The sequence below is a fragment of the Eptatretus burgeri genome, chromosome 11 (assembly GCF_056783735.1).
Source record: "Eptatretus burgeri isolate ZD-2024b chromosome 11, Ebu_testis_v1, whole genome shotgun sequence".
Classification (NCBI taxonomy): Eukaryota; Metazoa; Chordata; class Myxini; order Myxiniformes; family Myxinidae; genus Eptatretus; species Eptatretus burgeri.
This window is the reverse complement of record NC_140971.1, coordinates 48,983,148-49,003,009: the sequence shown is the minus strand read 5'-3', so window position 1 is coordinate 49,003,009 and position 19,862 is coordinate 48,983,148. Positions and strand designations below refer to the sequence as shown.

General features: G+C 47.8%; 1 protein-coding gene across 1 annotated transcript in view; it reads left to right on the top strand.

Annotated features, from left to right (window-relative positions):
• Nucleotides 1-18,197, top strand: part of LOC147017029 (membrane progestin receptor gamma-B-like) — a 47,558-nt gene extending 29,361 nt beyond the window's left edge. The window contains exons 9-10 of the mRNA XM_085847958.1: nucleotides 1,175-2,900; nucleotides 18,161-18,197. Of these exons, the coding sequence (XP_085704084.1) occupies nucleotides 1,175-1,440 (266 nt within the window). The 3' untranslated portion in view covers nucleotides 1,441-2,900; nucleotides 18,161-18,197. The remainder of the gene's footprint in view (nucleotides 1-1,174; nucleotides 2,901-18,160) is intronic.
• The last annotated feature ends 1,665 nt before the right edge of the window (nucleotides 18,198-19,862 follow it).

The following is a 19,862-nucleotide window of genomic DNA, read 5'->3' as shown; positions in this document are numbered from 1 at the left end:
GTGTAATAAGGCCCAGAGGATGGCTAGGATAGCTGCATATGAGATGGGATGAGAGAGAGACAGAGACAGAGACAGAGACAGACGGAGACAGCTTATGAGAAAGCAAACCCAGATGGAATTCATATCAGGTGCCATGGAGATGTCAGCTCAATTCTTTTGTGAGATGATAAATTGCAGACCTGTGCGAACAGCCATATTTTGCGACATTGCTGTCATTCTTTCATAATAGCAAGACAAATATGGCTCTTGAGATGAACATAATGAGTCAGATGAGCCAAGAGGGGCAGAGGAAGAATGGAAGAGTTTGGAGGGAAATGATCAACGACAGTTCAGGCATTGACAGGATTGGATACATTCCAGACACATTCATATAAAACTTGAATGGCACTCGGTGGAGCACGTGCCTCTGCCAGGCTGAACAGTTTACAATTTGTCGGCCACTGATAGGCTGGATCTGCCTCCAGACCTTAACCAACATCGAATCGGCTTGTTCTTATCGCATACCCCTCATCCACCAAGCTTTGTCACAATCCATCCGCAGCGTTTTGAGATTTTGTGCTATTATATATATCATTTTGGCCCGATCGCTCAATGGTGAAGAAGCACTTAAAAAATTACCGAATCCGGATCCAGATCTTCACCAAATTCGACTCAATTCATCATTGTCACACACCCAATTTGCCATCAGATTTCGTCCGAATCCGTCCATAACTTTTTGAGATATCGTTTTTGGCCCCACAATGGTGAAGAATGACTTAGTAATTAAAAAAAAATTATAGGATCCAGATCTACATCTGGCTCTATACAAAAAAATCGATCAAATCATCCTTGGAATGCACCCAAAATGTTCATCAAGTGTCATCCAAATCCATCTATAACTTTTTGAGTTGTCCTTCTCACAGGCAGATAAACATACATACATACAAACAGGGGTGAAAAGATAACCATCCAACATATTTGTTATGTTTGAATTTAGTTGGTTATGTTAAGTTGCAAGATATTATTAACCTCTACAAACCTAAATGATACATAGACATTGTGAATTGGCAGAACATAAAGTAAGCCTTTCTCTGCAAAACTATTGTCACACACCTTGACTTCAAAAGAAACTGTTTGTCTTTCCTTTTCTCACATGATTGTCCCTCTATGGTGGTCGCTTTGTGATTGTTTGCAGGCCACAGCCACCAGCTCTTCCACTTGAGTTCTGTGTTGGCAACCATCACTCAACTGGAAGCCATACTGATGGACATGCAGTTGCGCCGAGGTCACAAAGCCACACTGGGCAGAATCCCTCCTTCTGTGGCAAGCTCGTGGGGGGCACTGGCTATGGGAATTTTTCTCAACCTCATTGTTATAATTGCCTTTTCACTCCACATGTTGACATTTCTGCAGTCACCATGTGGGATTAATTGCTATAAAAACAGAGTCAAACAAAGTTAAAAAAAAAAGTCAGTCCAACTGATGTAAGTTCTATATTGTCTTATTCATTACATTTATAAAATCACGAAAACAATCAACTTTTATCATGTCCTCGAATATTGTTAGAGAAGCAATTTCAGAATAATGATGAATGTCCAAAATGATCTCAGAACGAGATAGTCCCAATAACCCAAAAATGGATATGCCTCTCGTGGAGGGGTGACCAACAGTCCAATCTCTGCATTTCATTGTGATGTTCTGCTTTGATGTAATTATTGTTTTTTTGGGGCTTAGAATTTACTCCATGTACCATTATTACCTGGTCGGACACATGGTCTATTAGCCAGAATTATTTAATTTTTTGAATCTGGGTTCTTTGTTATTTTTATTTTTTGACTAAGACTCACCTGGCTGTGTCTGCTTGGCTTTGACGGTAGAGGAGTGGCAGTTGAAACTCAAATCCTATCCTCCTGATGACTTCATCTTTGCTTTTTGCTTGTTTGGCTTCCTTCTGATCACTCCATTGCAGAACTGTACCTATTTGGTCTTCCATTTGATCTGAAGTTAATTTATTTTAATCCCGTCCTCAATTCAATTGAATAATAACAAAAGTCATGGGTCAGGGTCAAGTGTCGAATCAAAGTGGAGTTACATCAAAGCTGGACGTCTTGGTACCAGGTCATCACTGCCAGCAGTTTTTAAGTGGCAGTTGTAATTATGTCTTATTAATTATGTAACACACCACACAAAATACACTACACAAAACTACACAAGCACCACGCAAAACAAGTCTGAGCAAGGGTCTGCAATCTCTGATTACGCTTTTTTTGTCATTGTTTTGGCACATAATCGTTCGGTATATGCAACGAGAGTAAAGTAAGGAGTAGAGAAATGTGAACTGGGTTAATAACTGTTGTAAAAACTGTGCATAACTAGCAACTTGCCATTGGTCAGCATCAATTATATTATCGTTTCAGGATGATTGTACAGACTCTTGATTGAGCAAAGATTTGCCCAGGCAAGTAGAGGCAGGCCTGGGCAGGTCGAGGCTTTTCAAGGCTGTGGGCAGCCTTGTGATGGGACCTTGGGAGATGGGGAGCACAACTATAAAATGTGTGAAACTGTTGAAAAGAGTGAGAGGACATCGAGTGCGAGATATATGTATGTATGTATGTATATATAACCAACCAGAAAGGACAGATGTAGCAGAACAAGGAGGAAGGCTTTGATGAAGCCACTGTGATCGCTTTACCATTCCACTTGGGAAGATTTCCCCTTTCAAAACAAGGAAATTCTCAGCGGCTTAGCATTCATTGGGGTTCCAGGCTGAGTGGGATTTACTCGGCTGTCTTGGGCATCCTTTTTTGGGATCATGCTGTTCTGCAAGGCTTGTGTTCTCTTTCAGACCATTCATCGCACTGCAAAACTCCACATTGAAGGGGTGTGATCCTTTGGCGACGAATGACCACAAATCTAAACCGGTATGGCTTGTACAGATGCTACAGAAAGCAGTTTTTTAGCAATACTCGATGGCAACATCTATTTTTACTTCTGTTTTGGGCTTTGCATCACACAGTACCATCAACTTGATCACACACTGCCTTCATGGAAGTTGAATTTGCAACTGCCTTTACTATTCACTCCAACATCAGGTCGATCATCATATGTTCAATATAACATCTAAATGTGCTCATATACTGTGACTGCCATCTGCTTTCCAAATTCAGACATTGTGCTGATGCATTTTAGGGAACTGTTTGCTTCTATGTATTTCCTTGGTTAAAGATAGATTTGTATATGTATGTGTATGTATATATATATATATATATTTTTTTTTTTTTTTTTAAAGATCCACCCACATCTCTCACCTGTGAATGGAGGGAACAGCCAATCAGCTCTCACCGAATCAAATAAACCCAGTTGGCTCGGATTATATCAATAATCGACATCTCCCACACTCCTCAAGCTGAAGAAGCTGCAAAAAGCATCCCAAGAAGACCTACACAACGTAAGCACTATGCTGTTTCAAACCCTTCCCAGAGTTCCTCAATAATAATAAAGATGTTCACAAATAGTACACACACGATAATCCCAATGCTACACACCCCCTCAACTACCGGACCAGTTTCATCACATTGGTGAATCAACAGCGACAGCGTAGACAGCATCGCATTCCAATGAGGCTCTCAAGTATATTCCACGTGCAAACGTCAAAAGCAGTCAATATATAAATCGGAACTCTGGGAAGGGTTCGAAACAGCATAGTGCTTACCTTGTGTCAGTCTTCTTGGGTTGCTTTAAGCAGTTTCTTTGGCTAGAGGAGTGTAGGAGGGGTCCATTATATTGTTGAGGATTCAGCGGTGGTGGGATTCTCACCCGAGTCTTGGCACCACCCTCACCACCACCGTCTCCGGGGTTGATAATGCCGGCTGGCTCGGCACAGGCCTCGGGTCACGCGTCTTCAATCACGATACCAATGTACCCCTGGACTTTACCAGTTGGGGAAATAGACCCCGGTTTCAGACTGGTTTTGTCAGATGCTGAGCGTTTTCTGCCAGTCTGTAACCACTTTGGTTTTATACACCAATCGAACGGATCGTTCCTCGACGCGACACAAATTAATCCATACCGGCAACTTCATGCCAATCAGCCAGATTTATTGGGGAAAATCAGGGAACACAACACAAGCAAAACATTCATGACAATGTTTTAATTAATCTATAACCCGTTCTTAACTAGGGAACTTCAGGTTTCGAGGGGGTCCCAAAAGAGATATACCTTAAACAACATGCAGACAAGACATAGACAGCATGCAGACAAGACAGAGTACTTGGTGATGTTTCATGGACGAGAGGAAAGTGTCAAAAGCTTCTAATGTCGCTCGTAACAAGCGGATGTCCACGGATTCCAGCCCTCAAGCTCGAGCACGGCACGTGGCAAAATGGCGCTCGCCCTCCTCTGTCTCACCGCATGCGGCCTCCGCACGCTCTGACCCCGCGTAAGGTCGACGGCACAAGACTGTCAGATCGATGATGGGTTTCAGCTGGTCTCTCACAAGGTCCAGCATACAAGTCCATGCCTGGCCTGTTCACCAGACAAGGCCAAATCTGGGTGCCGGGCTCCGGCAGGCTGGGTCCATGGGATCCCAAAACGTCGTCGAGCCGTGAGGTGAGTCAGGACAGTCAGAGGCTCCATCGTTAGACGCAGGTTGAAACTGTCGATCACCTCCTCTCGAAGCCGTCTCCAGACTCACAGAGCAGCCAGGTCCTCTCAGTTCTTTTCCACCTTTTCCTTTCCTTCCCGCCTCGAAGCCCGAGCATGACTCAAAACTGACTATTCCCCCAAACTGAACTACTCCAAGAAGTCTCCGTTCGCTGCCCACTGGCTCCTCCCCTTTACGAAGCCGACAAACTCCTCCCCTTAGTTTCACTTCCTCTTTTTGGCCACTCCCTCTCAACCGACTGGGCGGAGCCTCGTCCGGAGAGTGGAAGGAAGAAGAAGAAGAAGCCCTCGGCACACCACCACTGCACAAACAAATAGCCTGTGACACCTCCCGACACATGTAACGTCCATTTTACCAAACAGCCTGGCTAAACATGCATTTAATGGGGGGATCTGAGGTAATCCAATATTGAGTAGCATACTAAGGGCCATTTCCGCAACAATATATTTGTGTGTATATATATATATATATATATTGTTGCGGATTCGCGCCCGCCGGCGTGCTGACGGCCACGTAACTCGAATCGCGGCACGTCGCCCACCGGACGGACAATCCAGTCGTGACCCTCTCGGACTAACGCCGGGAACCAGTCACGGGTGGACCTTTCGGTCTCACCGCGATCGAGCCAATCAGCCCCCGCGTGGGATAGGGTTGCTCGCCAAATTCGACCTACCTAAGTACCCACACGGAGGGTAGACCGGGCGATCGCACCTCGCCGCAGGTCGACTTCGGACACGGGCCACTTAAGCGACCCGTTCCGTACTATCGGGATAACCGAGCGGTGTTATTCGTCGACCTCGATGGTTCGATTAATTATCGGGCGTATTCAGCCCACTACCAACCCTTTACGTGAAGCAAGATGAGGATTCAATGAAAGAAATGACGAAGCGAAGCGGGAAACAGTTCAACACAAAGCACATTTATTCGCGATGAACGGAAAGCGCACATATACAATTCCACCAAAAGCACATAGAAAAGAAAAGAAACACAATGCAATTTTACACAAAAAGCAAATGCGACAATGCAGATCTAATACCGATTACGCGAGCACACGGCAACACTTATACAATTTTACTTCACAGACGGCGCCGACAACACATACCCAAAACCAAGAAAAAGAACAGAGAACCCTCAAGGATGAGGCGGGCCTGAGGCCGAGACCGGGTCGGGCCTACCCGTCTGGTGATGAGACGCGGAGCGGCGATGGTGCCTCAACTCCGCGGGCCTCGCGGGCAGTGTCTGGTAGGGGGTGGGAAAGGGGCCCCCTTGGTCGCACTATCTCAGCGCGGGGGGAAACAGGAGGGGGTTGCTGATGCTCGGGGTATAGAGGATTTCCACTCTGCCTCGAGTCCCGCGACGAGCGTCTCCACCTCGGCCAGGTCGCGCCGTCGGCCTCCCTGGTGTGCAGCTCCCTGCACGACGCGAGCACCCCCTCGTCTGCCCTCGCCGCCTCTCCACAGCTCCGTCCCCTTTTGCTCCGACTCCAACGCACACGACGACGACCAACTCCTTCTTGCTTCTTCTTCCCAACTCCACCGCCCGCGAAGTCTTAACTCTCTATTCACTCGACTGACGAACACGGTCGCTTATATAAGCCCCGTGGCTTCGCTCTCTCATCTTTGACCCCCTCCCTTCGACCTTTCACCTCGCTCCCCATTGGCCCGAGAAAAGGTGGGCGTGAATGCTTTTTGATCCATAAATTTGCATATAGCGATCGCCCTCCAACGCCCTGGAGGTGGGGCCAAATCGCCCCTCGCCCACCGATTGGACGGAACAAAAGTGGGTGTGTGTCGTTTTTGATCCGTTTTTGAAGTGGAAAATCCGTGGTTTTGTACACGCTGTTCGGCGCGCACCCTGCACGAGTCCAACACCGGTACCCACAAGCGGCGCAAGAACGGTGGCGATGCGACGGTTGCGAGGTGTGACGTGAAAGTCGTGGCGGTTGTGGTGAAGCGGCGTTGTGGTTGGTGGTTGATGTTGTGACTGGTGGTGGTAACAATGGCGGTTGGTCCAAATTAAAGATAGTAAAAGAAAAACGGCTATCCTAAAGAGTCGCAGCACGCATAAATGACATGTATTCCCACTAGACAACGGGTTTGGGCCTAACTACACATATACTTACCGAGATATCTCACCTAAGGGACCTGAATGGTGGTTTGCGAATTTGGTAACCACAACAATATATATATATATATATATATATATATATATATATATATATATATATATATATATATATATATATATATATATATATATATGTATATATATTAATATATATATATATATATATATATATATATATATATATATATATATATGTATATATAACCGTTTTTACAGCCATTTTTCCCTGCTGTGCAGGGGTTTGGCTTTTTCTTGAGGCAATGTTTTTATGGCCGATGCCCTTCCTGATGCCAACCCTGGTCACCTCTTATGACACACAGGGATATGGTACACCTATTCTAACCGGGGCATACACCGGGACCAGTACACTGGCACTCATTTCGCCGACCTGGGAAGGATGACAGGCTGAGTCAACCCCCTGGTGTTAATTCAGCTGAAAACAGTGCTTGAACTCAGGACCCTAGGATTCCAAGCCGCCGCCCTAACCACTAAGCCAACACCAGGCTTTTTATATATATATATATATATATATATATATATATATATATATATATATATATATATATATATATATATATATATATATATATATATATATATATGTTCTTGATATATGTATATATTATTTATTTACAAATGTATACACACACACACACACACACACACACACACACACACACACACACACACACACACACACACACACACACGCACACGCACACAGTGCCTTCAGAAAGTATTTGCATTCCTTGACTTTTGTCACGTTTTGTTATGTTACAGCCTCAATTTAAATGGATAAAATTTTAATTTTTTTTACATGAGAATTTTTTTTGTACATGGTGGTACATGAGAAGGTTTTGGCAGTAAAATATAAATTAATAGTCACGGGGGTTCACCTTTGGAGGAGCACCTAATTTCTCTCTATATAAATATGTTTAGTTTCGTGTTACCTGGTGTGAGCCTGCATTATAAATCGCAATGTTGGGGGAAGTAACCCTTCCATAAGGTTCAGTTCTTTGCTTGTATATAAAATGAGAGCAGTGGGCATGCACGTATTTGGAATGCCACTTGTTGCCAGTACACTGGTTGAAGAACACTCAGAAGCTCAGCTACCTCTTCAAAATAATCTGTCAAGCTTTGCATCCAATATCACACCTTTTATTATATGACAGGGAAATGGTTCGTCATAGCTTGGGGGCACAACTTTATTTCGTTAGAATCGCATGTGGATTGAAATTTTGCCAATATGTTTTAAGTAAAACTAGCCAGGCCTACCCGTCGCTCTGCTGACGAATTTAATCAAAAGCCAGCATGTTGCACTTCAGAAACATATTGCACGTCTATCTGTGAATCTCATTGAGGATGTAAAATGAAGTGAAATGAATGAGCATGGAAAATAGTATGATGGTATCAAGAGACCTCTTTGTCCTATTATTACCAAATTCACTCCTCTGAAATCCAAAGATGGCAAATTCTTCAGTGATAGGAATAAGCAAATGGTCTGCTGGGTCGAACACTATCTCCCAGCCTGTGCTTGATGCTCTTCCACAGTTACCCATCATGGATGAGCTTGATGCAGAGCTCACATGAATTGTGCTTGGAAAGGCCATTCACTCTCTTGTGGGTAAGAAGTTACCTGACAAGGATGACATTTCAACTGAACCTCTCAAGTATGGAAAACTCTTCCTCCTTTCATACATCTTTAACCTTATCCTCTTCTGCTGGAGAGATGGTTCTGTCCCACAGAATATGCATGACACAAATATCATCAAACTATACAAAAACAAAGGCGATTAGGAAGATTGCAACAATTACCGAAGCATCACTTGGAAGATCTCTGCCAGAGTCATCCTAAAGAGGCTCCATCAACTTGCTGACAGAGCATACCCAGAGACACAGTGTGGCTTTAGAGTAGGTAGATCCACAGTAGACATGATCTTCTCTCTATGTCAGCTAAAATAGAAGTGCAAGGAGCAGCAAACACTACTCCATCTTGTGTTTGTGGATCTCACAAGAGCATTTGACACCATGAGCAAGACAGGTGTCTATCAGATATTGCACATAATCTACCTTCTCCCAAAGCCATTCAGTCTCATTCATTCCTTCCATGATAACCTGCATGGTACTACACAGTTTGATGACTTTACTTCTGACAGTTTTGAGATAAAGAACAGGGTGAATCAATGCTGTGCCTTTGCCTCAGCTCTGATTGATTATATATATATATATATATATATATATATATATATATATATATATATATATATATATATATATATATATATATATATATATATATATATATATATATATATATATTGTTGCGGATTCCGCGCCCGCCGGCGTGCGAACGGCCACGTAACTCGAATCGCGGCACGTCGCCCACCGGACGGACAATCCAGTCGTGACCCTCTCGGACTAACGCCGGGAACCAGTCACGGGTGGACCTTTCGGTCTCACCGCGATCGAGCCAATCAGCCCCCGCGTGGGATAGGGTTGCTCGCCAAATTCGACCTACCTAAGTACCCACGCGGAGGGTAGACCGGGCGATCGCACCTCGCCGCAGGTCGACTTCGGACACGGGCCACTTAAGCGACCCGTTCCGTACTATCAGAATAACCGAGCGGTGTTATCGTCGACCTCGACGGTTCGATTAATTATCGGGCGTATTCAGCCCACTACCAACCCTTTACGTGAAGCAAGATGAGGATTCAATGGAGGAAAAGACGAAGCGAAGCGGGAGAACAGTTCAACAATAAAGCACATTTATTCGCGGCACACGGGAAGCACACAAATACAATTCCACCAAATGCACACAAAAAAAGAAAACACAATTCCATTTACACAAAAAGCAAACATAAAAGTGAAAACACAGTGCAGAGCTAATACCGACTACCGAGCACACGGCAACACTTATACAATTCTACTTCACAGACGGCGCCGACAACACATACCCAAAACCAAGGAAAAGAAATACCTCAAGAATGAGGCGGGCCTGAGGCCGAGACCGGGTCGGGCCTACCCGTCTGGTGATGAGACGCGGAGCGGCGATGGCCCCGCAACCCGCGGGCCTCGTGGACGGTGTCTGGTCGGGGGTGGGAAAAGGGGCCCCCTTGGTCGCACTATCTCAGCGCGGGGGGAAACAGGAGGGGGTTGCTGATGCTCGGGGTATAGAGGATCTTTATTATCCCTGGTGTGCGTCTCCACCTCGGCCAGGTCGCGCTGCCGGCCTCCCTCGGGCGTGCAGCTCCTGGCACCGACGCGAGCACCCCCTCGTCCGACTCTCTTCAGCTTCTCCAGCCACTGCAGGCTTCGGGCTCCAGACTTCCACACTCGTCCCCTCCGTTCCGACTCCTTCTCGTTCTCGTTCTCGTTTTCGTTCTCGTTCTCCTTTTGCGACTCGTTCTCGTTTGCGACTCTCTTCTGACTGACGAACACCGTCCTTTTATCCCCCCGTAACTTCGCCTTTGACCCCCTCCCTTTGACCTTTCACCTCGCTCCCCATTGGCCCGAGAAAAAGTGGGCGTGAAGGCTTTTTGATCCACAAATTTGCATATATCGATCGCCCTGGGGGCGGGGCCAATTCGCCCCTCGCTCACCGATTGGACGGCAAAAAGTGGGCGTGTGTCGTTTTTGATCCGTTTTTGAAGCACAAAATCCGTGATTTTGTACACGCTGTTCGACGCGCGTTCTGCATGAGTCCAACACCGGTACCCACAGCGGGGCAAGAACGGTGGCGATGCTACGGTTGTGGTGAAGCGGTGGTTGATGTTGTGGTTGTGATCATGGCGGTTGGTCCAAAATAAAGAGAGTAAAAGAAAAACGGCTATCCTGAAGAGTCGCAGCACGTATAAATGACATGTATTCCCACTAGACAACGGGTTTGGGCCTAACTACACATGCACTTACCGAGATACCTCACCTAAGGGACCTGAATGGTGGTTTGCGAATCTGGTAACCACAACACTACCCCCTTCCCTTTTTACAGACTCGTCCCGAGTCGTCAAATTTTCGTGTGCCATCATGTGTAGTTTTCCCCTAGTACACTTTACCTACGGATCCCTGAGTGCGACATTCATGGTATTCGTGTCCCCAAAATAAATAACCTGAGGGCTGCGTAACTACCTAAACAAACTCACTCACACGGACGACTTAAATAAAATTGCCGGCGCTAAGACATACATGCCGGGGGCGCACTCATATGTACAGTACATCTTAACCTTAACTTACAAATTTTACACTAAACCATGGCCCAGGATCATTGAACTCTGCAAAAGAAAACAGTTAGCAGGAAGCCAGGCTGCCCACATGCAGTCTCTGGCTCAAACAATGCAGGTGACAGGGAACGTGGCTGGCTGCTCACACGCAGTCCAAGGCCTTCCCTTTTGAACTGAACTCAGCGAACCACAACGGTGCTTGGGCTGCACAAACGCAGTCTCCGTGCCAGCTCAAGTGGCACACGCAATGAGCACAACGAATGGATGGATGAACACAAACACGGTGCACGGGCCGCCACTGCAGGCCCGTGTTGCAGCTGCCAACAGGGCAGTTCTCGCAGCTTGCAAACTGTTGCCTTGATCCTGGCGCACATGGAAATGAACAGGGGGGGGCAAAGCAAAAATTTAACGGGGCTGGTGAACGTGGGCAGTGGGCATGGCATGGCAAAGGTGAGCAGGCAAACACAGCCCGCAGAAGAAGGCCGCTACAGGCAAACACAGCCCGCAGATGAACTGGCCGGCACAGGCCTTGAAGTACCACAGCTGCAGATGATCCGGCCGGCACAGGCCTTGCAGCACACAGCCAGCAGATGAAGCTGGCCAGCTTTTGCTGTTCAGTGGAGGTTGGTGGAGGGAGTGCGGTGGTGCTGGCCACTTGGAAGGCGGGCTCGGACCTACCTACCTGTCTCCCTCCCAACCTATCGCCTTTGCCTGTCACTGTACATACCCACTCCCTTAATTTGTCAAACCCCAATTTAGCCCCAACTTATTTTTTTGTTGTTTTTATTTTTACTTCCCCTCTATAAATCGTCCCCTAACCCCCTTTATCGTCTTTGTTCGGCTAACCTATCCTGTCACCTAGCCTACTCCCAACCCCTACGTTCCCTTCCCGGAGGGGAATAAGGGAGAGCTAACATCCTGTGTCGAGGCCCAATGAAGCCTCAGAATGGCCTCCCCAGAGTTCGGCGATCTAACCCAAAGTGGGTCCAGCGGCCCACAACGACAGCGAGGGGATGGATGGTGCGGAGGGGTACATCTCCTAATCTACCCTAACCATTTAACTGTTAAACTACCCCGGGGCTTTCAACAAGCGCCTCTCGCTTAAACTATTGGTTCTAACAACCCAGATTCCCGTCGCCTGTGTTGGTGTCCTCACAATTTCGGGCCTCGCCCCCCAATTTTCTCTCCGTGCCCTCACACGGTCTCCTGGCTAGGACACGTGGCTCCCTTTGGCAGGCACGACCCTCTGCCGAATCTCCCGCTATGGCACCCCCGGGCACTACACTGCCTCCGAGCCTTCCGGCTCCCTAACACCGGGGAGTGCCCCTCATGGCACCTCCCCTGAAACGCACACGTGGCAGGCCGGCCTCCCGGGCCCCTTTCCGAGGGTCACCCGTGCCCACAACACTGCCCACGCGGCTAATGGCGCCCCGGGCCCCCGCACCAAGCAGGCGCACCCGTGCCCACTACGCTATCCCGGCCCCCCACGGGCCCTTGGCCTACCACGGCCGACTAGCCTGGTGCCCGGGGTATCCACTCAGCGATACTCACCTTTCGCAGCCACGCTCCCAAGCCCGTCAACAGGGCTCCTGCACCCCTCCAAATGGGTCTCGAGCCTACTTTCCCACCAACAACAAAACGACCTCCATTTTTCAATTTGACTAACCCAGCTAACTCACTTTATACTGACCCCGGGGTCCCTTGGGCGGGAGTCACTCCTCCCCCCAATCACTCATCGCACCATGCATTCCCCATTCACTCCACACACACAGACCCGCTGGCCTCACTCACTCAACATGTACACGTACTCACCTCACAACTCACCAACAACTCTTCAACACACTCACCGCTGAACTCTGCCATCCTCCTAACTACCTCCCCTAACTAACTCGTGCTCCCACGTCGTCCCTTAAACTACAGCACGTTCCTTTTAACACTACGTAGCTAAACTACGTCCCCTCTACACATTCACTGTCTGTCACTGTCTCCAAATAATCCCATTAATCAATTCCCCAACCTAAATCTCACTAAATCCCTCTACCTAATCCATTCCACGGACTCCATGAGGACTTACCCCTGCCCCATGGAGTCGGTCTAACTAAGCTAACCCTTCCCCCTAACTAGTTTCCATCCTGTGCCCAGGTAAGGGGGTCTTCCACCCCTTGCCCAGGAATCCTGTGCACCCGAAAGTGAGGCTTGTTTTTTTTTTTTTTTTTCCATGCGCAGCACCTGCGCGGCAACTCAGAGCTCGCGCACTTTGCACCTGCCCGTGACGTCATGCAGCTGCACGTGTTCCTCGTCCCTCCTTGGACGGGACCATCCGGCAGAGATACCCCTCCTGCCGGATTCCAACCCCACGTGCAGCCATGACGTCACCGTGCGCATAAAAAAAACAAGCCCCACGTCTCGAGGGGTTCCCCACGCGAACACGTGTGCTTTGCCCGTTGGAGCTCAACACACACGATCGCGTGGAGAACCCGTCCGGTCCAAATCCATTTACCTGCCTAAACTTTGTCCGTCCGCGGGATCGGCAAATCCACCGCTGGCGTTTCCGGACCGGGACTTCACTCTCGCAAGCGAGCACGTGGCGGTCTCGTGCGTTGCACAGCACGAACCGCGTGCTCACTGCTGGGTGAACCCGGCACGGTCCTCGAAACAGCTACAGCCGCTACCCGGCTTTCGTTCCTTACATGTCTCCGTCGTCGCCTCCATTCAACCCACGCACACCTGCGTGTTACGACGCACACAGTCCACTCCATCACATTCACACCGGGAGACGCGGCTGCGTGCTCCCGCATGCCAACCGACATCTCCCTCACATACCGCTCTCTCACACACACGGTCTCCCTTGCATTCGGCCGTTCACTCACGCGTGCCTCACTACTCACACAAACCATACTATTTACACACGCGGGGGCACTCACCCGCGGTGCCTCATCCACACTGGCCGTTTCACTCACACACACGGCCTCTTCCACACACGGTGCCTCATCCACACACCGTCCCTCACTCACAAACGCGGGGGCACTCACCCGCGGTGCCTCATCCACACTGGCCGTTTCACTCACGTGTGCCTCACTACTCACACAAACCATACTATTTACACACGCGGGGGCACTCACCCGCGGTGCCTCATCCACACTGGCCGTTTCACTCACACACACGGCCTCTTCCACACACGGTGCCTCATCTACACACGGCGTGCTGGGAAGCACGTACTCTGGCACCATCGCCACCACACCACTCACACACGGGGTCGCTTCCACACACGGGGACGCACTCACACCTTGCACCACACACACAGGGACAACCATACTGGGGATTCGTGTCCCCACAAGGGTCTCCGGGGCCTCTATACCCCCCAAGCTCTCCGTGCACCCGTCCACAGCACCCGTCCCCTCAACCTCGCAAAACACGACCGAACTCACCTGGTCGTGACTCGCCTCAAGGGGGCATACTCCCTCCCCTCGTTCCTGGAGGAGGCCATCCAGGTGCTCGCACTGGGTCTCTACCCAGTCCGCCAGCTCACCCCCATTGTCCTCCACTACCTCCGTGTGTGTGTGCGCGTCACTTACCCAGTCTTCCTCGTGTAGTCTTTCCTCTATTTTTTCTATCTCCCGTGTCTCTGCCAACTCTGTCACCTCTTCACCCTTTACCTCCCTTGTCTCAACTATTATTATTTCCTTTGTCACGGCCTTCATGCCTGCCTGCCGGCATCGGCCCATGTTCTGCGTCTCACCCCGCAGCTTTTTCGTTCTTTCCTTCATTTGCTGTGTACTCGCATCGATCTTTTCGTTCATGCTTTTTATTTTGTTTTTTATTTCATTTGTCATTGCCGCATTCATTTGTGCCAGCATGGTGAATAGCTGGGCCATGTCGGATGCACTCAAGTGAGCCGTTTCGGCAGGGGTTGGGGAAGGGTCTTGGTGGAGAGGGGGGGGGGGAGGTGTCATACACCGCGGCCGCTGCCGCACCCACCTCAGGCCCTGGGTTCAGTTGGGCGAGTCCGTGTTCCTGCACAATCAACATTTCCTGCTCGGGGATTCCATCCTGGACCATGGATCCTACACATTCTACATCCATTTCTAATACCCCCGGCTCCCGCTCGCCTTGAGACGCCATCTTGCTTCTCGTGAAGGGTTAATTTGCTCGCTCGTAATTTGGAGGGAATCGGGGGTCGCTTCTCTCACCCCTGGACCGATTCCCGTGAATTTAGCCGGAGACAGGACAGCCCGTTTTCCTGTTCTCCGATACCAGTGCCGCGAGGAGGGCGATGAATTTGTATCCCACTCCTGACACCAGTGTTGCGGATTTCGCGCCCGCCGGCGTGCGAACGGCCACGTAACTCGAATCGCGGAACGTCGCCCACCGGACGGACAATGCAGTCGTGACCCTCTCGGACTAACGCCGGGAACCAGTCACGGGTGGACCTTTCGGTCTCACCGCGATCGAGCCAATCAGCCCCCGCGTGGGATAGGGTTGCTCGCCAAATTCGACCTACCTAAGTACCCACGCGGAGGGTAGACCGGGCGATCGCACCTCGCCGCAGGTCGACTTCGGACACGGGCCACTTAAGCGACCCGTTCCGTACTATCAGAATAACCGAGCGGTGTTATCGTCGACCTCGACGGTTCGATTAATTATCGGGCGTATTCAGCCCACTACCAACCCTTTACGTGAAGCAAGATGAGGATTCAATGGAGGAAAAGACGAAGCGAAGCGGGAGAACAGTTCAACAATAAAGCACATTTATTCGCGGCACACGGGAAGCACACAAATACAATTCCACCAAATGCACACAAAAAAAAGAAAACACAATTCCATTTACACAAAAAGCAAACATAAAAGTGAAAACACAGTGCAGAGCTAATACCGACTACCGAGCACACGGCAACACTTATACAATTCTACTTCACAGACGGCGCCGACAACACATACCCAAAACCAAGGAAAAGAAATACCTCAAGAATGAGGCGGGCCTGAGGCCGAGACCGGGTCGGGCCTACCCGTCTGGTGATGAGACGCGGAGCGGCGATGGCCCCGCAACCCGCGGGCCTCGTGGACGGTGTCTGGTCGGGGGTGGGAAAAGGGGCCCCCTTGGTCGCACTATCTCAGCGCGGGGGGAAACAGGAGGGGGTTGCTGATGCTCGGGGTATAGAGGATCTTTATTATCCCTGGTGTGCGTCTCCACCTCGGCCAGGTCGCGCTGCCGGCCTCCCTCGGGCGTGCAGCTCCTGGCACCGACGCGAGCACCCCCTCGTCCGACTCTCTTCAGCTTCTCCAGCCACTGCAGGCTTCGGGCTCCAGACTTCCACACTCGTCCCCTCCGTTCCGACTCCTTCTCGTTCTCGTTCTCGTTCTCGTTCTCGTTCTCGTTCTCGTTCTCGTTCTCGTTCTCGTTCTCGTTCTCGTTCTCGTTCTCGTTCTCGTTCTCGTTCTCGTTCTCGTTCTCGTTCTCGTTCTCGTTCTCGTTCTCGTTCTCCTTTTGCGACTCGTTCTCGTTTGCGACTCTCTTCTGACTGACGAACACCGTCCTTTTATCCCCCCGTAACTTCGCCTTTGACCCCCTCCCTTTGACCTTTCACCTCGCTCCCCATTGGCCCGAGAAAAAGTGGGCGTGAAGGCTTTTTGATCCACAAATTTGCATATATCGATCGCCCTGGGGGCGGGGCCAATTCGCCCCTCGCTCACCGATTGGACGGCAAAAAGTGGGCGTGTGTCGTTTTTGATCCGTTTTTGAAGCACAAAATCCGTGATTTTGTACACGCTGTTCGACGCGCGTTCTGCATGAGTCCAACACCGGTACCCACAGCGGGGCAAGAACGGTGGCGATGCTACGGTTGTGGTGAAGCGGTGGTTGTGGTCGGTGGTTGATGTTGTGGTTGTGATCATGGCGGTTGGTCCAAAATAAAGATAGTAAAAGAAAAACGGCTATCCTGAAGAGTCGCAGCACGTATAAATGACATGTATTCCCACTAGACAACGGGTTTGGGCCTAACTACACATGCACTTACCGAGATACCTCACCTAAGGGACCTGAATGGTGGTTTGCGAATCTGGTAACCACAACAATATATATATATATATATATATATATATATATATATATATATATATATATATATATATATATATATATATATATATATATATATATATTTCTGTGCTGTTGATCTATGTCGTCCCTGCAGACATGGAAAAAGTGTACCTCCATACACAGACGGAAAGCTCTTTGACCTGTCCAGATTGAAAGCTAAGATGAATGTGTGGCATGTCCTCATCAGATAATTCCTCTATGTCGATGCTGCTGCACTATTGGCCTGAGGATGAGCTTCAGTGGCTTATGGATCATCTATCCCTTCTCTGAACAATGTTCTCCCTCACTATCAATGATGATAAAAATGTAGTTATGGGACAAGGTTTCATGTCTCCACTCATGATTAGACTTATCAACACTCCACTGTAAGCAATCAGCAAATTCTGCTATCTTGGATCCATGGTGACAGGCAAGTTTCTCTTGATGAGGAACTCAACATGCACATTAAAAAGGCAGCCACTAATTTTGGCCAACTCACAAAATGGGTTTGGACAAAGAATAAGCTGACCATATTTGGACGAAGAAGCTGACATACAAGGCCTGTACTCTTGGCATGTTGCTGTATGGCAGCAATGCATGGACAACTTACAGCTGTCAAGAAAAAACAGCTCAATAACTTCCACCTTCGTAGTCTGCCATGCATCCTTGGCATCTCATGGAAGGACAAAGTCACCATTGCAACAGTTCTCTCCCCTCTTTCTCTGTGTCCCACTCTCTTAGTACTCTCATCGGTGAAGAGATGGGTGGTATTTCTTAGTAGAGATAGAGATAGAGATAGAGATAGAGATAGAGATAGAGATAGAGATAGAGATAGAGATAGATATTGTGATATTGTGTCTCCTCCATAACTCAAAAACCATAAAACCAAGAGGCTCGAAACTTTGCATGTACACTAAGGGAACTCCAAGGGAGTGCATGAATAAAAACTGTGTGTTTGGGTAGATTTTTTAAAGCTGCATGTTTCTGTCTGCATTGTTGCTGACGATTCACCAACAAGTGTTGAAATAGATCTGGCAGCTGAGGGGGTGTGTTGCATTGGGATTCTTATGTGTGTACTATTCGTGAATGTCTTTACAGCTGTGGAGGAACTCTGGGAATGGCTTGAAACAACAAAGGGCTTCCCTTGGGTAGCCTTTCATGGTTGCATGGTTGCAGCTTCTTTGGGTAGAAGAGCATGGGAAGAGTCGATTCGTTTATATAATCCTCGCCACCTGGGTTTAATTAAATTGATTAGGTGAGAGCTAATTGGTTATTCCCTCCAGTCACAGGTGAGAGACGTGAGTGGGTCTTTGTTTTTCGTATTTGTTAATGTTATTTTATTTTTAAATAAGACTTAATCTTGTTGATTTATATTTTTGTGCAAACAATTCCATGGATATTTTTTTTGTTGTTCAGAGACCTATTTTAAAATCTTCATTCAAGATGGTCTGTGCAATGACTGGAGTGGTTGTTTTAGTCACTTCCTGAATATCATCAACATAAATGCTAGAAATCGATTATTGACCATCATATGAGAATTGTCTGTGGTTTATCTGAATTATTTATATCCAGTAACAATAGGCTGATGCACTGCGATGGTTTATTCACTTGCCTGCATTTCACCTTTCTGATTGATGCATTTGATTCCAAATGCAACTTGATCTGATCAAATTGTGGCTCTCTTGCAGTGCACACAGGGGGTACTGCATACTGAAGTATGCTGTACCTGATGGCTATTAAGGATCCTAGAATGTCTTTCACAGCACTATGTTGAGACTTGAAACATCTCCAATATCTTGCGAGCATTGCATATCGGGTTGATGACTTTGCCTCTTTTAGTCCTTTCCTGATTTGTAACTACTTATGCAGTCACACGAGGTTTCAGATCTCCCAACAGAAGATTAGTTCAGGATGTTTTAGTGAAGGACCTTGGACAACTTTCGCAATCACTTGTTCAAAACGCAACACTTTTGCTATCAAAACTAGAATGTGAGTGTAGTTAAAGTACATATAACTTGATTGAAACTCTAAACACAGGTATTGGAAACACACCACACACAGGTATTTCACACCAGAAAAATTCTCTTATTGTCAAACAATAAAACCTGATTTTAATTCTTTTCAATATTGTTTCAGAATCTAATTGTGTATGTATGACAGTGAGTAATGATGAGACAGTTTGTTTCATTTCATGAAGAAGATTTCATTAAGTTGCGACTTGACTTGCCATGATGAATTGCACCATCTGCCATCATAGATTGATTTTTTCCTGTCAGGGTGACTTAGCTTGCATGATAGATTGATTTTATCTTTTGTCATGCTCGCGCACAGCGATAGTTGACAAAGGGCTGATGTGATGAGACACAAACGTATCATGAAGGTCTATGTGCGTCTGCACTTTCCGTGGAGCATCGCAGTGTTCTGTTGGGTGGTTTAAAATATAAGGCATCCTGCTTTTTTTTATCAGTCGCATGCTCTTTTAATGCACCATCACATCTTGTGTTTAATACTTTTAAACAGTGTTTTTAAGTCTGCTTGTGAATGGATTTCAGAAAAGGTGGAAATAAAAAAAATGTGGAGATTGATTGAGGCTTTGGGACTCTCTCATTTTCAAGCAATAAAACCAGATTTTTATTTTTTTACAATATCGTTTCAGAATCTAATTCTGGATGATCAACTTTATGGGCAGCAAACTTGTCAAATGTGTGTAATTGTTGTACATTGTGTGGTCATTTCCTTTCAAATTCAGAACATATTGGCTGCTGGTTGCATTGCAAACTGGGGATGCAGCTGTGCCGCT